Source organism: Ornithodoros turicata, chromosome 1 (genome assembly GCF_037126465.1).
Source record: "Ornithodoros turicata isolate Travis chromosome 1, ASM3712646v1, whole genome shotgun sequence".
Lineage (NCBI taxonomy): Eukaryota > Metazoa > Arthropoda > Arachnida > Ixodida > Argasidae > Ornithodoros > Ornithodoros turicata.
The window spans coordinates 83,241,071-83,261,378 of NC_088201.1; the positions used below are offsets into that span (position 1 = coordinate 83,241,071).

Here is a 20,308-nt window from a genome sequence, read left to right on the forward strand (position 1 = left end):
TCTGTGAATTCTGTGAATATTGAATGCTTTTCGTATTACTACTAGGTGGGCGACCCCACGCGAAATGATCTAACGGGCCTGCCGGGCCCCCACAAAACGATCCCAAATTTTAACGAAAATTTTTTCAGCAGTCCCTAATAGTGCAAAACGACACACCACGAAACATTTCTTCCCAAATCTCAATGTGGCGGGTTAAATAAGCGTTATTTCCCGTCAGCACAAAGGAGCAGAAAAAAGAAAAGAAAAAAAAGCTGTCACCAAACTTCATCCACACGGGCGACTTCCTCTCTCTCGTTCCGACAGTGAAAACCCCGGAGCTTCATAGCTTTTGTAGCGAGGACAGGTCCTGAGCGTTCATGATGCTACCAAAGGATACACGACAGCAAGTACAGATTTAGCTTCCAGACCAGAGAAAAATTTAAAATAACAAGAATTAAAACAGGAGCCCAAGAAACAAATATGGCACCCCACTTGGACACATGCAACGTGGGTCAGTGGCCGTAATACCCTCTACTACAAAAAAATGATTTTCTACCGTATACGAAAAAACACCCTCGATATTCTTTAATATGTTGTAGAGGAACGCTCGTTCTATAAAACTGCGTTGGTTTCAGGCGTCTCTTCCGACCTCTTCATTGCGTGTTTTACGCTCGATTGTAGCGAATTTTGGAAAAATCGCATACTTCCTCTTTTTTTCCTGCAATGACTAGAAGAATCACGTGTCTTGCGATTTTTCCTGTTGAAGTATTCCACGAGACCTTGTCAGGGAAGAATATTCATTAAAATTTAATGGTTTGATTTTCCACAAAAAAATCGCGAAGTAGGAGGAAAATTGCGAAACTTCCGGCCTTTGTATACCAGCACCGATTACAGCACGACAACCGGGATTTGAACGCTGCGTAAAGCATGGTTTCCTCTATACGCAAAAGAAAACCGCACAGTTCTGGGTGCTTTCTATGAGCCGCAGCTGCCGTTCACGCCAGGCACGGTTTTCGCCAGTGCTGCGAACTTTGCTCGTGTGTAGCACCCGCCACATATAGATTTGGGAAGAAATGTTTCGTGGTGTGTCGTTTTGCACTATTAGGGACTGCTAAAAAAAAATTCGTAAAAATTCTCGATAGTTTTGTGAGGGCCGAGCAGGTCCGCTGGATCATTTCCGTGGAATCGCCCAGGTGCATTTCGTAGATAACGCACATAATTTTAATCACTACTTGCAAAACGCATTATTTCAGATCCCGTGGCTTAGTTGTTAGGATGACCGCTTTCCACGCCAAGACCAGGAGGGTTGAAATCCGGCTGTGCTGTCTGGGGTTTTTCGGCAGTCTTTCCAGACGAATGTCGGCACAGTTCCCTCTGAAGTCGGCCAGGACACATTCTAACAGCATGTCTCCTACTTCTTTCTCTCTCCATCTGTGCACGTCTTTACGCCGCTCACAGTCATAGTTGCTTCGCGGCGCTAACAGGGAATTTCAAAAAGTATTATTTCTGCAAACATGGAGGTGCATATAGTCTATTACAGAAATTATTCAACATTTATTTAGATGAAGCACTGTAGTAATTAAGTGCAAGCAATATTGAATATCACTGCACAAACCTTTGTCCTCATTTGCCGGTTGCCGGTCTCTTGCATTCAAGCATTGGTCTATCTCTTGTCACTGTCCAGCAGTAGCCTCCAAGCATTGATGGGCGTCATTGATCCTGATACCTTTTATGTATAGTCGCAATATCCTGGTGAAATCCCTTCCCATGCTCATCGCTCACTGCTCCTGGCATTTGTTGGGTGCTCTCAACATTGCAATTTTCGTTGCGGTTTCATTTCAACTTTTACTTGCGGTACTGGTTTTAGAAACCACCTTTGCGCCAATGAGGCGCAGTGAAGTGGAGTGGTGGACTTGGCGTCGTTGTTCCCCGCACCTTTAACAAATCTCCCGCTTTTGAAGGAGCGCATCGGAGAATGAGAGAAGGAGGAGGGTAGGTAGTGACGTAGCATATTCCCCTGGCATGTGACTCGTGACGTAGACAGGTGCAGCTCAAGCGGGTACAAGCAGCGCGTGAGCTGAGAAGAGAGCAACAGAGAAGAAAGGCACGGGGACGTGCCGATGTCAGGCGAGGATCGTGTTGACCGTGCGGGGCAGATTTCTGCGATTGTTTTTGTAAATTTGATCCCTCAGTGGCAATAGACCGCACAACGAAAATATATTTTATGGTGACTTCTGATGCACAGCTTGACGAATGAGACAGGCTTCGAGCCATGTTAAGTGTCACATCATTGCTCCTTTAAAGGGGCACTAAAATGCAAAAACAACTTGCTCTCAAATAAAGTCCGTGTTTCAGCTAGTATAATGCAAGCAAAATTGGCTAACAGAGTGCTACCGTTTAGAAGAAAACCCAATGAAAACTGAGCTGTCTTTGGCGGCATCCAATGAGACACCAGGAGAAGCGCGCGAATACCTATCGTGGGCATGTGGATTTGGAACGGGTCCGATCGTATAGTGTTTCGTATATGCGCGGTATGATGCGCACTGCTGCATTTTTCAATGCCGATTCACTGAATTGTAGCCTACAACAGTTCTCGCGAATGTTCCACTGACAACATTTATCTCCACGTTCTTCGAACAGCGACGCCAGTCCGCTTCGCAACGCGCACTCTATTTTTCACCGGGACTGCTCCATGGTGTGGCACGCGAGTGCACGCGCAGTATGGACGGAAAACACCGATGCTCGAGCTGAAACGACATTCACTGCTTAGCACCGAAGCAAGAAAGAGTCCGGTATAATTTCGCTCCGTAACGGAATCAAACTTTTGAATTATGATATCAAGTACGAAATTGACATAGCGTGTAACGTAATTTGAAGTGAACTTGTTTTTGCATTTTAGTGCCCCTTTAAGGTAATCGACGAGCAGCGCATCATCTAACTGAAAAAAAGAAAGAAAGAAAGAGAAACATGAACGTCACCATGCCTGTTGTTGAAGCAGATCTAGCCTTCTTCGGTTGTAATGAGGACCGATGTTTCCACTGTTTGGACTAGGCTTTGCTCTCCGGTTGGACGTGGTACACTCATATTTCACCCAAAGTCGCAAATCGGACACGGAAGTTCCTGGGTCCTGCCCTGAGCAGCTGGAGATTCTCCCCAAATGTGGTGCAAATAGGGGCGTTTCTGATCATTCGTGAGACAATCATAATTAGGACTAATATGGAAGAGACATGCACAATGTCTCTTCCATATTAGTCCTAATTAAGATAGATATAGGGTCAAGGTGGGTTGAAGTGCGCTTTGTGTGCTTGTGACCTGCGGGTTGATCTGGATGTGGCTTTGCATCTGCTATGAAATTATCGTCGATCGGTCACTTCCACGGGCATGCCAAGAACGAGGTCGTCACCGATGCTGTCCCGTCCTCGCTTGAAACCCGGGACACGCTTCTTTACCCGTCATATTCTCATATTTTCCGTAAATTTCTTCGCAAGTGCCGATTTCGGTACAACGAAATTCCGGTAATAGCTATTAATGTATGCGATGACACAAAATATTTTGTATTTATGATCACGCTGCGTAATCATGATCTGACCATGATGCAAAGGGGTATCTACACAACAGAGTCTACGACATAGCAGAAGGGCGCGAGCCCGCGATTTTTATCGTTTTACCGGGGCATGGCAATATTGCTTTCTACAAATAGGGTTGGCCTGCCGATGAAGCCTCGGAAGGAGGTGTGGCTAACCAGAATCTAGTGTGGCTAACCGGAAATCTAGTGTTGCAGAACTCAGAAATCCAGGTGCGCACTCTACAAGATGAATACATTTTTCGAAGGACTTTCTTAAATCCCTGGAGATATGCGGATCTCGATGTACTGTGTACACGGGATTCTGAAGCACTTAGACGAAAGAGAGTGCTGACAAAGCATAAAGAGCCCACTGTTAGAAAGAAAAATATAAATAAGGTAATAATGGGGTTATTATACCTCTTTTATACCTTCTGCTTCAGATGTATACCTTTGGAGGGTATACAAGAGGTACAAATTTCCGATTTATAAAGAGGTATAAAGGAGGGCTAACGTAACATACTTATACCCGGTACCAGGTATACATCACCGGGGCTATACACTCTAAACCCGGTAACGCTTCTGTACCGCCTCAACAAGAGGTACATTTTTTAAAAAATGTACCTCATTATTTACGCGGTACAGCGAACCTCATAGCAGAAGCCGCGATGATGGGGTACAGCGCACCCTTTTATTAATAGGGTACATAAAGGTAGCATGCGCGATTCCCGGTCGACTCGCAGCCCGGATTGGCACGACCGAGCAAGGACAAGCAAACATGTTTGCTCGCCCTTGCTCGGTCGTGCCAATCCGAGCTCCAAGCAGACGGGGAATAATAATAATAATAAAACACGTAGTCTAGATAGCCGGGTCGCCACACAGACAGACTGCGCCATCCAACATTTTATTACATCCACATACCGCACATACCTTTAATGATATCCAGCAGCAAACACACAGTAGCCGCGCACAACACAACATAGTTACTGTGGAGTTTGGAGTCATACAACAGGCAAGAACAAAACGAACAAGCGTTCAGTGCAAGGCAGGCCACACGTCGCTAAGTCACTGTACATTGACGGCAAACTGTGTCCGGGTGCGGGTTGTGAAGTAATTCCGTAGCGCATGTCAAGAAGTGACAGTGCGCCTGGATGACTGCCTGGACCAGCAGTCTCTCTGAAAAGAAAAAAATAGTTAACATTCCAACTCTGTATAGCAAGCTGCTTCGCCCATCCGCTTACCGTTCTTTTTGCCATCACTCTGCAAATACACATAGAAGTTCGCATTGCTTTAGCTCGCACAATCTGCTACGTCAATAACTTACCTCTGTCCGAAACTGCAGTATGCTGTGGGTATCACAGTATTTGAAGTTGATTTTCATGCGCTCAGTGAAAAAAGTTACAACGGCATTAAGTTTTGTCCTTACCTTGGTTCCTGAACTGCCGCTTACCTAACTCGCCGATCTTTGTACGCTCAGTGAAACGTCGTCCAGTCACGACGGTACCCAATTTTGTGCTTACCTCGGTTCCCGCACTGCCACTTACCTAACACGCCTCTGTGGGTATAACATAGAAAGTGGAGGTCAATTTTCGTACGGTCAATGAATCGTCGACTCACAACAGTCATATTTCGTCTTTACCTCGGCTCCCGAACTGCCACCCACTTAACGTGCCGACCTGCGGGGTACTACAACAGTAGAAGTTAATTTCCATATGCTCAATGACACATCGAGTCACAATGGTACCCAGTTTTGTCCTTACCAGTTCCCGAACTGCTACTTAGCTGACACACCGAGCTAAGCCTTGCTCCTTTGTCCGCCTGTGATGATGATGATGATGATGATCATGATTACCGACCGGCGCTGGCGTGTTTATTCCTGGAGAGAGAGCGCTTCACAAAGAGCAATAAAGGGAAACCAGAGGCTGTCTTTGTGGTAAACTTCAGTTACAAACCTGTTACGGTTGATATAGTGCCTGTTTGTAGCTCATGTAGCAGGAAAGAGGCGCCCTGTATCCTTTTATTGCTCTCCTTGTGGAGCGCGCATTTTCCAAAAATAAACACCCATTATATACGAAGGTCAATGTGTTCAGCATGTCTCTGCTACTACATATTAACAACTGGGGCTGGGAGGGGCAAAGAAAAAAGTATTGGCGTGACTTCTTCCTTGCCATAAATACTCAAATCCTGCCCTGATGTGCACAAGATCTTGTTGTGTTGTCAACAAACCAAAGTATGACACCTTAGTGGACCCTCACGTTGCTTACAGACTATGGGAAATGCAAGCGTAGAAAAAAAAAGACAAAAAACTTGAAAGGATGACTTGGTGACTTCCACAACAGTTATGTTCCCTCAGCCACTTAATTCCCTTGTGTTTCTGATAGCGAAATGACTGTGAGGCAGCTCCACAAAGTAGGAGAAAGCTTCAAGCACACACAAACAACACTGGACAGTGTGACCATTTATTTTGTGTACTGTTTACAATGAGAGCTTTGTACGAGTTGACTATATGTAACAAGAATGAATTGAACTTCAATCCTACGGAACATCCAAGACATCAATGCAATATCTTAGCCGCGAACCTCAAGTGATATCAATACCACAAATTATCCCAAAAACGGAGTGCCATATTGGTGGAGCCTAACTGCACTCACTTAGACTTTGTTGGCTACAAACATATTTGAAAATATTGCACTGCACCTTGCGCAAAAATAAATAACGGGCTGCCTTGTGCACAGCCACAAATATATTAACCGTAACATTTGTATCAAACAACACTGTTATACCAAATACGAGGGTCATTTCATAACTAATGTACCATAATTTGCTACTGGCTGGCAATGTTTCACCCGAGCAATACCTTTTCACAGTCCAAATTTGTAGTATCCCTGGATGCTATGCGACTGCTGCGTCTCAACGTCGAGGATGCATTTCTATCCCAATGAGAGCTGCACTTTTGCTGGGTGCTCTTATATCTTGGGTACACACTCTGTTAGGCTCCACTAGCGAACAAAAACGTTGCCCACACATTGATTCTTTCAACTTGGGGAACAGGCCGAAGTCTGATCGACTTGCGTCTTGGCTGCAGTCCAGGTGAGGTAACAGCCCCCACTCGTACTTACTCAGCAACTAGATCACAGATAACCTCATGCTCACCTCAACCCAAGCCCACCAAGTTTCGGCCTGCTACCCAAAGTTGAGGGAGCTGATAAGTGGACGTTTTCCATCCCTGGAGGACACTACAGTATAGGAAGCGAGTGTTTACCTGAGGTGTAAGGACACTCAACAAATGCGCCCCTCTCAGCGGAATAGAAAACGTTCCTCTATTTTGGGACACAGTAATCGCACAGCAGGAATGCTACATAGACTGACTGGGAAAAGGGAGTACTCAAGTGAAAAACTGCCTGCCGTTAAGAAATTACTGTGCGTTATTTATGAAATGACCCTCATATATATATCAGTTACATTAAACAAAGGAGCTAAAAGGGACACAAGGAACAGGCACTTTGATGAGCAGACCAGAAGCCGTGAACCGAAAATTGCAGTCTTTGGTTCCTCACTGTGGGCGTAAAATACGACGAGTGTTTGAGATTACAAGATGAGATCCACTAACCGTCCCTGACGCTGCGAGAAAAAACAGAGTGGTTGACATGTATTTAAGCCACTGTGACAGCGCATAAAACAGCTGCTGAAAGCGTGCCCTGTTGTTTATGTCCCTCTTGGCTTTAACACTTTCAACGAATATGCATTCAAGGTAAAATGAAATGTCGCCAGCAGCTTCTAGTGATGTCAGTAAGACAGCTGTTAGGAAGGCTTGTTGGCTTTGTACTACGCTTATATCAGCGGGAAAACCACAAGAAGCCCAGTCATCCACTACGTCATCTCTATGTTATGGCAATGTGGGAAGACTAGCGGATAAGTGAAAGCAGGCTTTGAGCTTTTTGCGGTTCCTGACGGGACACACCGAGATGCTTCAGCAACATAGCAAGGCGTTTTGTCTGCAGAGCAGCGTTGAAATAAGAGTCCTTCACTAGCACGGTTTGAAGGAGACCCAGCGTTTGGCCATAAGCTTGAGGGTAGCTGAGGTTTTTCACATAGTACACACAGAGTACAAGAATGAGTGCTTTCTCCATACTGCAGCTACTGCTGAGGTCGATCGCTTCATGCCTTGTGCGGATTTCCTTCTTCGCAGTGAAGGATAGGCTGGGACCTGGCACACGCTGACCTTCATTTACGTCCTCCTGCGTGATGGTAAATGTGAATTAACCAATCATGCAAATGTACAGTCACCACAGTAGCTACCACATCAGCTTACCTAGTTATGGCCAACTACGTACGGGCTATCCAGAGTAACTATAGAAGAGGTTTGTCTGAACCAGAGCTGTCAAAGAAAAACTGGTGCCTTTGTCACAAGGACTGTGTTGCAAACAGGTGCTCCATTGTGAGACATGCCTCTTTGCAAGACAAGTGTTGTGGAAAAGACATTAGTTTCCTTTCGATAGCTCTGTTTGCGACGTCACTTTTATAGTTATGCTGGACACCCTGTATATCAGAAATACAGCCAGAGGTTTTTGGGTTTTATTTTTTTAGAAATTCATAGCGTAAAACTGAAGTCCCTGAATACTAAAAGTAGCGACAACTCCTCCTTCCCTCTCCCCCCGTACACGCTTCTCTCCCTTCACCTCGACAGTGGCACTGCCTGGATTGCTGCACCGTAGCAGACGACAGCCATGTTATAGCCGTGTTCAGGCAAGCAGAACATTACTGTTTGCTTTGTTTGCGCGTTCTGGATATGTCTTCATTGAATGACCTCGTCAAATTTAGTCCCTCTATGAAAAATGAAGTGTCAAGGGAAAAATAATTAAACGCATGAAATAAAGCACTCACTTGTCTGTGGCAGTGAGCCGATACATTGTAGTGAGGCACCACTCGCGTTGTAGGTGATGACCGTTAGGGGATTACTTATCAATTTTTACAAACTTCTCATTAAAAAAATACGACTGATAGGACGCCCTTTACCCCTTTTGCTTCTCAGTTTGTCGTTTCAGAAAGCACATTACTCTGAAAAATAAAACCTCTCTTTCCCATAGTAGGGACCTATCGATGTAATAAGAATAGATGTAGGAGTAGCTGTCGTAGAACATTGCTTAAGTAAGTTAGGTCGTGCTTTATTAAAGCTCCGATAAGCCATACTTTGGGTTAATTCGAACTATCTCAAAATTTTGTACGGCCTGCCATGCTTTAACGTATTCAAAAGCCGCTCAATCCACACAGCATGAGAGAACTGAAGTTCTGAGGCTGGAACAACATAGAATAGACAAATGCATACAAGGCCCCAAATTGCCTAAGAAATTAACGATTAAAGATGGAAGTCAAGAGTGAAAGGGGAATGAGTGAGAGAGAGTGGTTGATTTGTCCCTTCAGATGACGTGCCCTTAGAAGTCGCTGGGGAGGTGTGTTAGCTTAGCTCAATTGGTAGAGCCCTGGACCGGTACTCCCTACGCCTTTCTGCAGCAGGAATGGCGGCCCCGAAGGAGGCTCCGCACCACGTGATAGCGAAAGGCCAATGAAAAAGGCGAGACGCAGTAGACCACGTGAGGGAGGAGAAAAGCGGCGATCCTCAAAGGTATGCGCTACTTTTACGAAGCATAGGTGCTTTAGGTAAAACTGGGGAAATCAGTTCATGTTTGAAATACATGCTAATGTGGGTGGAATATTTTGGTACATTTCTTCACAGATCTTTAGCAATTTTTCATGGTCTCAAGTTTTTAAAGTTTCTGTATACCAATATTATTCCCATCCGACAAACAATGCTAAGAAGCAAACTTATAAACACGCAATCCAGAGGATAAGAAATTAGAACATGAAAATTTCCCGCCCTATTTTTGTCATGATGGTGGATTTTGTCACAACAATACTAACCGACAAATATTTTCTGCAATGACCTGAATGCATTAATGCTTACTTTCTCAAATTGCCCTTTTTGCACCTGTACCACTATTGCCTGTGAGGCTTTGATTATGGTGGCCCCCATACAAATTCAGGAAAAATTAACATACAAGTGTGATGAGTGCAGTTTTGCACTTCCTGGACCGTAGGTAGCAGTCTATGTCTGCAAAGCTTTCTCCACCATGCTCCATAATGAACTCTTGACGTACATGGTTCAACTTCGCCACCATTTCTTCGATCGAGAGCTGGAACCTTAGTTCAGCTTCAACGCAGAGCTGAAAGCAGGGGACCATAAGCTTCGACCTCATATGCAAATTCACCACACTTGGCGTGCATTCAATATGTGCTCAAGATCAGCTTTTCACGTGTGTAATTGTGCAAGGTATTTTCAAGTTCCAGTTGGCTAAGGCACATACCGCATCCTCGTTTAAGAAGTACACTGGCAGTCTCTCAGGGTATTCAAGTCTTCTCACTTCATAGGATAGACGCAACAGTTGTTTCAAGCGTGCCAGGTTGAAGCTTACTGTTCCGTGTTCGAAGCTTGCCAGTACCTGCAAAAAATAATGCTGCCATCGGTTGTGGGAACAGTCACCCAAGCAACACGTACACATCCATAGAAAAGGACTAGTCCCAAATTAGGAGCAAGATGGTATTTTTAGATAGGATGGAATTAGGAAGAGGAAGACGGGATTACTGCCACATCATCTGGCTTCTGATGTTCTATTCTGTGTTTCCACCTGTCCTAGGGGAAATTGATTATATCAATAGTAATTAGTAGATTTAAGCTCCCGCATTGATATTCGACCCGATGCCATCACGTCCGCGTCACTATCACAAAAATACAACAAAGATCATCCAATTCCCATCATGAAGATCTTGACAGCACTCACATTCAGCTCATTCTGTGCCTCGTTACAGCTCATGGCTGTCCCAAGAATTTCTACAGCGTGCATGCTGTTCTCTGTCGAAGGACACTGGGTATCTACCCCAGCCATGTTCTTGCTCCACTTTGCCCTTAGCCGCCGTATCTTTCGCTTGAGCGATAGCCGGTGCATGAATACACTCTGGAAGAAAACAGCGTACATTAAAGGGGGCAAGACAGCAGAGGACAATATGTAGCATTTGGAAACATTGATGATGCTCTGAAAGAGGGGTTTCAAACGCCGGGCCCGAGGGGAACCACATAGCCTCAATACCTGCCGTGCGGCCCATGAGCCCACCGCCCTCCCCCAAGGACGTCTACTTGGTTATATATAAATTAACCTTACAACTGCACTGAACTTCCTTCATTTCTTACTTCCGATAAATTGTTTAATTGGCGAAACCTCCCCACCTCACTTCATATAGATTTTTGGCCTGCTGGTAGGAACAAGGAAATTCCATTATTGTTACAGTAATGACAAAGGACCAGATATACAGGGTGCATCACTAGAAACGGTTTCATCCCAGTCCGCCTATTCCCATTTTTCATGATCCTGATTGATGTGTAAAAAGTGGGGGACGGGGGAGCACCATTTGGCAAAGTGGGGCTACTGTGGAATCACATTATGCGGAATAATAACCCTGCTACACTAGCCGTTTCGATCACGGTTGACCTGAACGCAGTTGAGTTCCACCATGGTTGGGGCTGTTACGCCACTGCGCCAACCGTGGTCGAGTTGCAACCGTTGTTGGTTCTTGACTGAGCTCACTGTCCGTGGTTCAGTGCTCAACTGGCCAACAAGATGGCCGCCTCCCATCTCTCACTCTGCTACTTCGAGTTACTCCAAACTGAGCAGTGTGCAACGATAATATCCCAAAAAACGACAAAAAAAACAAAAACGAACAAAATGCAAGGCAGAGAAGCGGTGTAAAGCACAAAACACAAGACTGCGTTACGATTTGTCCCACATGTAACCACGGGAAAGAGGGGAGCAAAAACATCTGCTGATTTGTAATGTTATGTATTTGAGGCAATAATTTAGCAGATAACATAAATGCTTCAGCCATTCTTGCATCGAGGTGACCAATAAAGAGCTACAGATTTTCGAAGGAAATTTCTAGCCCTCAGCAGGACGGCACCGATCACCCGAACGTTGGGATCTAGCCGGTGAACGGTCCCTTATACCCGTCAGACTGGATGATAGGTTATACACAGTTAGAATTCGACGCAGCGTACACATGCGGGCTTGACCCTATCCCAGGACGAAGCTAAAGCAACGGTAATCTCACAACTATGTCCCTAGAGCTCACATTCAACACCTGTTCCTACTGCTCTCCCTTCGTGGTCATCCCTATGAAAACCGAACGTGTTATGGTCGTAGCGTAGTGGTACAGCGCGACGGTTCTTTGGTGGTGTGAACGTTCATGGGTTCGAATCCTACGGCCATTATTTTTTTTCGTTGTATCCTTCTTTTTACTTTTTTTCGTTGCGTTACATTAATGTGGATCATAGTGAGCCGGAATTAGGACACACACGGACCCGTGAGAGACCGCGGTAAGTTGCCTCTAGTCCGTTTTGTAGTCCCATCTGCAACGGGACCTCATAGCAGAAGGCTCTGTCGTATGCCTTTTTCCAACTAAAGCCTCATTTCGAGAATGCTTCTGCAGCTGTTTTGTTGTTGTAGAAGCCGCATGTTTCCTGCCGAACATAGCTGGCGTCGAACGCTGACACAGCAGAACAAAAGCAGTGTTTGCAGATATATCGGGATCACACCAAGCCAAACCTTGCAAAAAAAAAAAAAAAACGGAGAGAAAGATATTGCATGATCTGATGCAAACTGCATACCACTTGAAAGGTCTGTAATCAGGAGCAGCATGATTACTTTGTTAGATTAGATGGCGCTATTTCCAACTGAGTTGTAGGGAGCCTCCATGGGTTGCTGCGGCTTCTCCGCTTTTCAGGGAGGAGACACCCTTTAACCGTGCCAACGCCGCCTTTCCTCCTCGCCCTCGTGCGGAGCGCGCATTTTGACTCCCAACTTGCTACGCGCTGACCATTGCCTGCTGTGTATTTTGCGCGTTCGAGCGGCCATCCGGCACATGTACACGCAAGTGATTGCATTTCTTCTGTACCTTAACGTCATTGTATGTTTTGGGAACAAATATCGCAGCACATCCCTCCGGAATTTTAAATCCAGCGTGCAACAAGCGTGTCAGAACTTCCTCTATTACTGCTGAAATCGGTCGTTCCACGAGTCATTTCCTCGGGTACCAGTGTTCCGACCCATTTTTTCTGCGTGTACCACGTTCGGGTCACAGTTCTTTTGCATTGGAATTTACGCATGAAAGTGCTCCTCCTTTCTTTCCTCTATTTCTTTGAGAACCACTGCTAGGGCTCAGTTCATCTCCGTATTGTTGGTATGAGGTCGTTGATCTGTCGGCTAAAGAGCTAGGTCGCGAACCAGCGTTTGCTCTTGTTTGAGCAGTTCCTTTTTGATTGAGCAAATACATTCGGTTGGTGGACGAAGACCAGCGTGCGTGGAGATCTACAATGCGCGTTGCTCGCATGATACGTCGTGCAGCAAAATGCCAGGGTGTTGTGTGCCCACTCTCCGAAAGGTGCGCATTTGTATCGCGTCCCAGCATCAAAAAAGCGGAAAGATGTTTGGCTCGCGCAAGTAAAGATAGCAGAACGGGAACCAACAAGGAGCTCGTACGTGTGCGATGTAAGCAAGCACCTTTGCAGCGTACAGTGTGTACCGTGTATTCCGGTATTGCTCAGTGGTCGTTTACGTTAAATTAAATTAAATTACGTTAAGTCTCCGGAAAGCCACAACAAGCTCATGGAGCTTCGTGAACACGTACGTGGTGCAATGAATCTTCGGTATATTTCGGGCACCGTAGCACATTTCTTCGTACAATGCAATGTGAAGAGGCATTCAGGGCGATATCTGCTTCGAAACGCATTTATGCGATGCACTCACCTTTCAAGACTGTGTCGACTTTTATTCATAACAGTGGCGTATCTAGAGCTACCGGCGCCCATAGCAACATGGTTAACATGATGTCCTTGGGGATGCGTTTTCGTGTGGTCCGCACACTGGCGGGTGCTTTAGATCATTTATGAATGTGCCAGGTTGAGTGCCCGACCTGGCACATTCACACCCGACCACATAATGGCGCCCCTGTTCACCTGGCGCCCATGGCACCTGTCCACACCTGCCACACCCTAGATACGCCACTGATTCATAATAACGTGGACAATAATCCGGCTTGTGACCAACACAAAGAACTATATCATGTAATCGTGTACAAATTTGTACAACTCCGATTGAGGGTGCACTTGCGACAGGAGCACATGTTGGTAAAACAACGTCGTCCTCAAGCAAAACGGCACCAATGCGACCTAATTTCCATTTTTTTCTATTTCTATTCTATTTTATTGAATGAGATGTTGTAATAAAATCTGCTTGCAATTAACATATTTCTGTTGTCTATACACATTCCCATGTTTACTATTGTAAATCGTTGGTCGATACACGACTGCATGTGCAGGTGCAGTGATGACTTTAGACAAACGTTACAAAGCATTAACAACATATTTTACAACCCATGACCAGCTCTACTAGCATATATGACAGTTTCGCTACGCCAGTATCCTTCATTCCGCTTTTACCCTCTTCCTGTCGCGAAAAATCGAGACAAACGCAACCCCGCCGCTGACGCCCAATGCGATGTGGGAGTCAAGATGCCGGCGCTCGTAGCAGACGACGGAGTTGTCGCCTCCCTGAAAAGGGGACGCGCATGGAGGCTCCCTACTGAGTTGCACCGCTGCTGTGTAACACATCTGACCCTCTGACTCAGCCTCATATATTTGCTGCGTGACAGTCGAGCTTGCATTCATGAAAGGCAAAGGAAGGGGGCCCGAGTGAGGAGGGCCACAGGGGCCTCTTGCATCTGGGTGCCGCGGACATAGTTATACTACTGCTCTTCTGTCCCAAAACACTTTTGTGAGACTGCCCATTCCTGTGCAACTCTACTCTGGTATTGATTACGCTGCAGAAACGAAGACTCACCCAACAGTACTTTGCATTCCTCTCCGCTTTCGAGCCAGGTTTGGCGCTAGGCCACAGTATGCATGGGTGACACTTCAGCAGGCACCGCCCAAGTGCTTTATATTGCTCTCTCAACTGCCATGGTGCTTCATTTATTATGAGTTGATTCTCACTGGGATGAAAGAGCATCACAACGTATGCCCACATTATTCACATGTCAGTCTAATCCCAAAAATTTTATCCCACAATCTTGCTCTAATATTGTGCCTCATGCATATCGGCGGAAGCCACAGCACAGCCACTTACTCATATAAGAAGCTGAAAAACAAGAACACAAAGGCAGAAGGGTTTGTTTCGGTCTCAAACACTGACAGATATCTTCAAGCTCTTCAATATTGTTAGTCTGGTGCAAGCAGTTACTGTAGAAGTGGTTTTTTCCGCGTGGAAAATATTTTCGCGTTTTCGAGCAGAGCTGCTTTGTGGATTGATTCGCGAGAACTTAAATTCGCGACACCGGTTTCCGGGAGTGCTTTGCTCTTGCATATCGTGCCGCCGTCAATACTCGGGCATATTTCGGCACGTACTAAGACATCCGTTGTTCACGTGGATTGCGGCATTCTAGGTCTATTCCTTTCTTCTCCTCACAGAGATGGGAGGAAAGGCCCCGTAGGAGGCCATAGTACTGGCCGCGTGCAAGTTAGCCAGTTTATTTTAGCAGTTCTTATTAATTATCACTCGGGGCACTGACCAGTTCGGTTGAGATGTGGTACTATCATTCAAGCTGGTTTTGAGAATGCGGGGAAAGGCATGTTCTGGCTTCGTGGTATAGTGGTATATTGCATGTATAGTGCAAAGCGTTTATAGGAGTAACAAAAGCATGATGAATTTTCATTTCATTTCATCTTGCCTGATGGGATAAATCAATCTTCTGCGCTTGCTTAAACTGCCTACGCTACATGGAGTAGAAAGGGTCTGGTAGTCGCGGTATAGCGTCGAACGCCGAACGATTTTCGCCCTCATATGGCCAGAGTTATTCGCGGGAACTTAAATTCGCGATTTTGGAGGTGTGCGCGAAAAACGCGAAAAATAATTCCGCGCGAAAAAACCACTTCTACAGTAATTTTTCTAATTAATACTCACTCTAGGTATTCTATAAGCTCATCTTGGAGTTGCTGCTGAAGCATTTTTTCCATCTTCTCGGACAGAGATTTTCCTTTAAGAAGGGGTTGCACCATGGGTGAAAACTCTGGCAACGTAAACTGTGGGCGGCAATAAAGAGAAAAGAAGAAAAAAGAAACAGTCAAACACGTAAAACAGACTACACAGCGATATTTTAATATGAGTATAGTATATTCTTAACTGTTGCCGAAATTGTCAACCACTCACAGGGTGGCTTAAGGCACAAAATGTAAACATCTGGGTATGCAAATGACTTCAAGGTTCCGGTTGTAAGAAAAACACGGCCAGGGGTACAGAAGCTTGCCAGGATGCACGATTATATTGTGTTCTGTGAGTTGAAGAACAAACGCATTGATTTTACGTTTAAACTCCTTTTGCACCATCAGTTTTGTGAGGAGGTACTGATCTCTGTCACCACGTAACACCTGCACTACTTTCACAAACCGGATTTCTGCTGTTGGGGAACTAGCAATCAGAATATCTCCTACTCTGATATCAACGTTGTTGATCACCGTGCTAAATGCACCCATCACATCGGCACCAAGTAACTCAGCTGGCATGCCTGCTGAGACCATCTGCTCATTTACAGACACAGGAACTGTCAGCTGCTCAACATCTTGCTTGATACAGTAACCCTTCTTTGGTGCACCAGAACTATTCCACAGAGCCACAGATGAGTGCACTTGGTAAAGCTCACTAACAGAGTATGGCAGGTTCTTAAAGTTACTGAACTTCTTCGATTTTGGGATAGAATTTGTCGTCTCACAGCTCATTGTTGAGTGATGCTTTAGTGGTCCAAATTGTCTGACTTGCTCTACTAGGTGCACCAGCATGTGCATCTTTGGGATAAAATTGGATGCACCATAACATTCAATGAACAGATTACTGTGATCTGCCACTGCTGTTTCTAAATCACTTAAGCAGTCGACGGTCATGACTGGTGAGAAGCACACCTGAACGATCTGACACAGCAGCACAAGACATGATGCATGTGTACCTTCAGGTACAAGGTCATCTAGCAAAAAGGGAAGATGCAAAATGAGCACCAAGGCTGCACTTGCTGACGTGACTAAAGAAAGGTCAGCCTCAAGTGCACGTGGGTGATCGCTAGAGCTAACACTAGAATGAAACTTGAACTTCTGCAGACAGTCATTTAGAGTCCTACGCGTGAACAGGCAAGCAGTTCGTACACAAAACCTGAAGAAGAGAGACACTTCCCTAATGACAATTCCTTCTAACAGGATGTGCATGGGATCAAACAAAATGTCACCTGTCAGTGAAAAGTGCTGAAACCTGTTCAAAACAGAGTCACCGTTTAGACCAAATGTGGCAGAAAGCTTTTTGCGTTCACCTTCTGTTGATGCACTTTTGAGCTGGTCAACTTGTTGATGCACCTCACTGTCTGTCCTTAGTGGACATTGTGTGTGGTAGCTGTACCCCGTAATTTCAGAAGAGGGCACTTTGCATCGTCGACAACTTAACTGCACATTTGGCCCAAAAGACTCCTTAAAGCCTGCAATATTATGACAGGCAAGGCTGTCGCCCATCAGTGCAATAACTGCTCCGTTAAACAGTTCCGCACCTCTCACGGTAACAAAAGTCATTCCCTCTGATGACAAACGGTTTACGGTCTCAATGCATTCCGCAAGAAGCACTTCCTTAGCCGCTGTGGATTTCAAGCTTTTCGCATTGCCAATAGCAAGCAGGAATATATTTGACACTTGGGACCGCACAAAAGGTGGCATATTTGCAAAAATTATGTAAAATATTGTCAGTTTTCCTCTGTTTCCTCTTTTCATTCCTAATGGATTTGCTACTTCAATGTCGTCACAGTACAGCAGCATCTTGAGGGTGTTACGTTCTTTCCCCAGCAGGGCAGGATGCGACTTCACCCGCAAGCCATCATGAAAGTCTTTCAGAATACCAGTAGGACTAATTTCGCTATTTTGCGACAACCAACCATACAAATCAGGATGCTTTAACAAGTTACAAAGCAGCTGGCTGACAGGGACATAATATGCTTTTTTCCCATCCGGTAAAATAACCTGTTCTGGTTGAACATAGATGCCACGTCTGATGTACTCACGTTTTCTATGCTTGTCGCAAGACAGTGAAGATAGCTCACAAGGAATACTACAAAAAGCCATAATACTTGCTACAGATACTACAACTGCATCAATGGCTTTCTTTGATGAACGATGGTTCCCCTCTAAGTTGCGACAGAGGTCTAGAAGAAGTGACTCAACGTCATCACATAGAATATTCTCAGCAGTGTTTGAGCTGTCATGACCTGGAGGGCTACTTTGACTGTCACATACATCAGATGTGCCAAATTCTAAATTTAAGACTGGAGCATCAGTCCTTGCGGATAGGGGCGATGCAGGCACCATTGCACGGCACACAGCTACATGTTCCTTAAAACGTTTAGCGTACCGTATGCTGCTATGGCAGTGCGAGCAAATAAATGAGGTGCGACTACACTCTGAGCAATTTTTGGAGTGCACCCTGAAACGCTGATAGTTTGTCGTAGAGAATCCACAGTATCCACAAGTGTTCAGCACCTTTTCTCTGGAGGACTGTTCTACCGCGGCACGACAAACATTTTCAACCGCCTGCAGTATCGATGATGTTCCAAGGGGATGCTCCTGAGAAGTGCTTGGCATTTCTGCAAGTACGACAAGTTTATGTTGTAAGTATATAGCACTGATTTTTGCTTGTGAAAGCAGGTAGCAAAAGTTCACATACATACCTGCCATACCCGAGCTGTCATCCACCATCATATTACCACCACCAGTTCTGATAGCAGATGTGCAACCTGCAGTTCCTGCGAAATAGACCACTCATTAGAGCACCATCTACGCACCAAAGTCAGCCGCTGGCTATCTGTGGCGCAGTTCTTTTTTTTTTTTACTTCGAAAACATGGCTGAAAAATTTCACACACATGGTATGGCTGTGATACCTTGACATCACTTATCGGTAAAAAAAAGCAGGCTACTCGGGCCTTGGCAAATTTTTGAAGCGGTGGAATATTACTCCTTGTCGTAAGGAAACTAAACGCCTATTTATCTACAGAATGCTGGACAAACCTGCTGCAGCCGTTGGGCCCTGACATGGTTCTTCTGTGGTGGAACTCTGACTTCCTGCAAAAACAGATGTAACCTCAGCAGAGGCTAAATTTGTGTTTAGTTTAATTTTCACAGAACAAAACAGTTATGATATATCACTCCTTTACCTGAAGTGTTTAGAACAGAGTGAGCAGAAAAAGGCAGGTCTGGTTGTCTTCGCCCTGAAGTGATCAACTCTAATGTGGACTCTGTTCGCTGGGTGCGTTCTGTGCTTGCAAATATGTCTGAAACAGATACTTTAATTATGCAGTGGCGGGTGAGCTCATCATACACAGCCTGTAGCTGTAGCAGAAACATACTTATTACCCACTGTTGATATGTGGCCTAAAACTACCAACTTAATTTGAAAGCAATTGAAACTACTTTTTCATTATAAAATAATGAAATAGCACAAACTCAGTAGTTAGATTACAGTATTTAACAAGCTTTCATTTACTTTCGATTAAGTAGCTGCTAGCATGTAATTACCTAAAGAGTATTCTAACTAGTAGTTTAACTACATGCAGTTGAACTGCTGCTCATCACTGTTTATAACCTTGAACCCCCACTTTGAGGTCTTCTCTACGACAATTCACTTTCAAGACTACTCACCAACCGCGACGTGAGACACAGGGGAGTGTCCACAATATTCGCACCATCCTGGCGGGAAAGGCCCTGACGTCCACAGCTCAGTGCTCCTCATGAATGATGTGCACTCACAGGTTGTGCACGCACCCCGGACGGTGCCTCTTACGTCCTTGTTCGTGCTCATTGTATGAGGTCCAGGGCGTCTCGGACGTAAGATGCGTCACGAACGCTAAATGGAAACTACGTGTCCCGAAAATGCTCCTAGGAATCCCTCATGGCGTAGATAAGCTTTACACTCACTCACCTGAATACCATTAACATGTGTGGGCTAAGACTGCCGATGGGGGAAGCCAATAAGGCAGATCCTCTGCTTCACACAAAGCAAAACGACGGCAGACGAAACCGCGGAACGCATGCGAAACGTGAAACCACGACGGACGCACGGACGTGAGACGATAGGCCGCATAAACGATTTTATTACTTTCGACACAGTCAGCATACGTCGTCAGGCAATTCCAGAAAAACAAATTAGAAAAGCAAATTAAAAGTAATGTCGCAGTATAAAAAGGTTTGTGGGCTCCGTGGAGGTAGGAAAGCCAGGAAAGCTTTCCTACTCCGCAGTCGTCATCCGGTTCCGCCGAGAAAATCTAATCCGAAACCGCACGCAGTTCACACGTTGTTTCGTTGTTTGTAGGCCGTGTCACTCGCGCATTACAGATCGACGAAAATTTTGTCATCTTCATCAGGTACAGAAGGGCCGCTCTCCCGTTTCATTTAGCAGGTACATGCCTCACTCAGCGGGTACAACGCCCGGTACCTGACTTGTACCCCATGGACTTAGAAGCTTGGAAACTTCTTTTGTGCATGCGGCTCTGTACCCGTTGCAAAGTTCCCTTCGTGTTCGCGTGTCAGTTGTGTACCTTTTGCGGTGGCGCCTGGTACTACAGGGCCGGTACACGTGCGGTACCCAACG

General features: G+C 45.4%; 1 protein-coding gene and 1 long non-coding RNA gene across 3 annotated transcripts; both read right to left on the reverse strand.

The window, feature by feature from the left end:
* Window positions 1–4,429: 4,429 nt before the first annotated feature.
* Window positions 4,430–5,354, reverse strand: LOC135401648 (uncharacterized). The gene is made up of 3 exons (XR_010424874.1): window positions 5,302–5,354; window positions 5,181–5,227; window positions 4,430–5,096 (listed from the first exon to the last, which is right to left on the reverse strand). It is a non-coding gene; the product is annotated as an uncharacterized LOC135401648 (long non-coding RNA).
* A 632-nt stretch (window positions 5,355–5,986) lies between these two features.
* On the reverse strand, window positions 5,987–20,308 carry LOC135378440 (uncharacterized). Of its 2 annotated transcripts, none has more exons than XM_064611480.1 (12): window positions 19,640–20,308; window positions 19,360–19,564; window positions 18,876–18,992; window positions 18,730–18,783; window positions 18,392–18,466; window positions 18,204–18,307; window positions 15,604–15,722; window positions 14,485–14,635; window positions 10,378–10,551; window positions 9,904–10,038; window positions 9,598–9,762; window positions 5,987–7,779 (listed from the first exon to the last, which is right to left on the reverse strand). In XM_064611480.1, exons 2-12 carry the CDS (start codon window positions 19,517–19,519, stop codon window positions 7,447–7,449), a joined length of 1,587 nt encoding a protein of 528 aa, XP_064467550.1. In that variant the 5' UTR covers window positions 19,520–19,564; window positions 19,640–20,308; the 3' UTR covers window positions 5,987–7,446. The 2 variants fall into 2 exon arrangements, with proteins under 2 accessions (XP_064467550.1, XP_064467549.1); XM_064611479.1 differs by having other exon boundaries at window positions 18,730–18,813.

Bases quoted from the DNA above. Each gene is read 5' to 3' on its own strand.
- LOC135378440 (XM_064611479.1), bottom strand. From the start codon at position 19,519: ATGAGCACGAACAAGGACGTAAGAGGCACCGTCCGGGGTGCGTGCACA. The intron at 18,993-19,359 runs GTGAGTAGTCTT...TATCTGTTTCAG, and splicing joins TGTGTCTCACGTCGCGGTTG to ACATATTTGCAAGCACAGAA. The intron at 14,636-15,603 runs GTGAGTATTAAT...CTTTCATCCCAG, and splicing joins GAGCTTATAGAATACCTAGA to TGAGAATCAACTCATAATAA.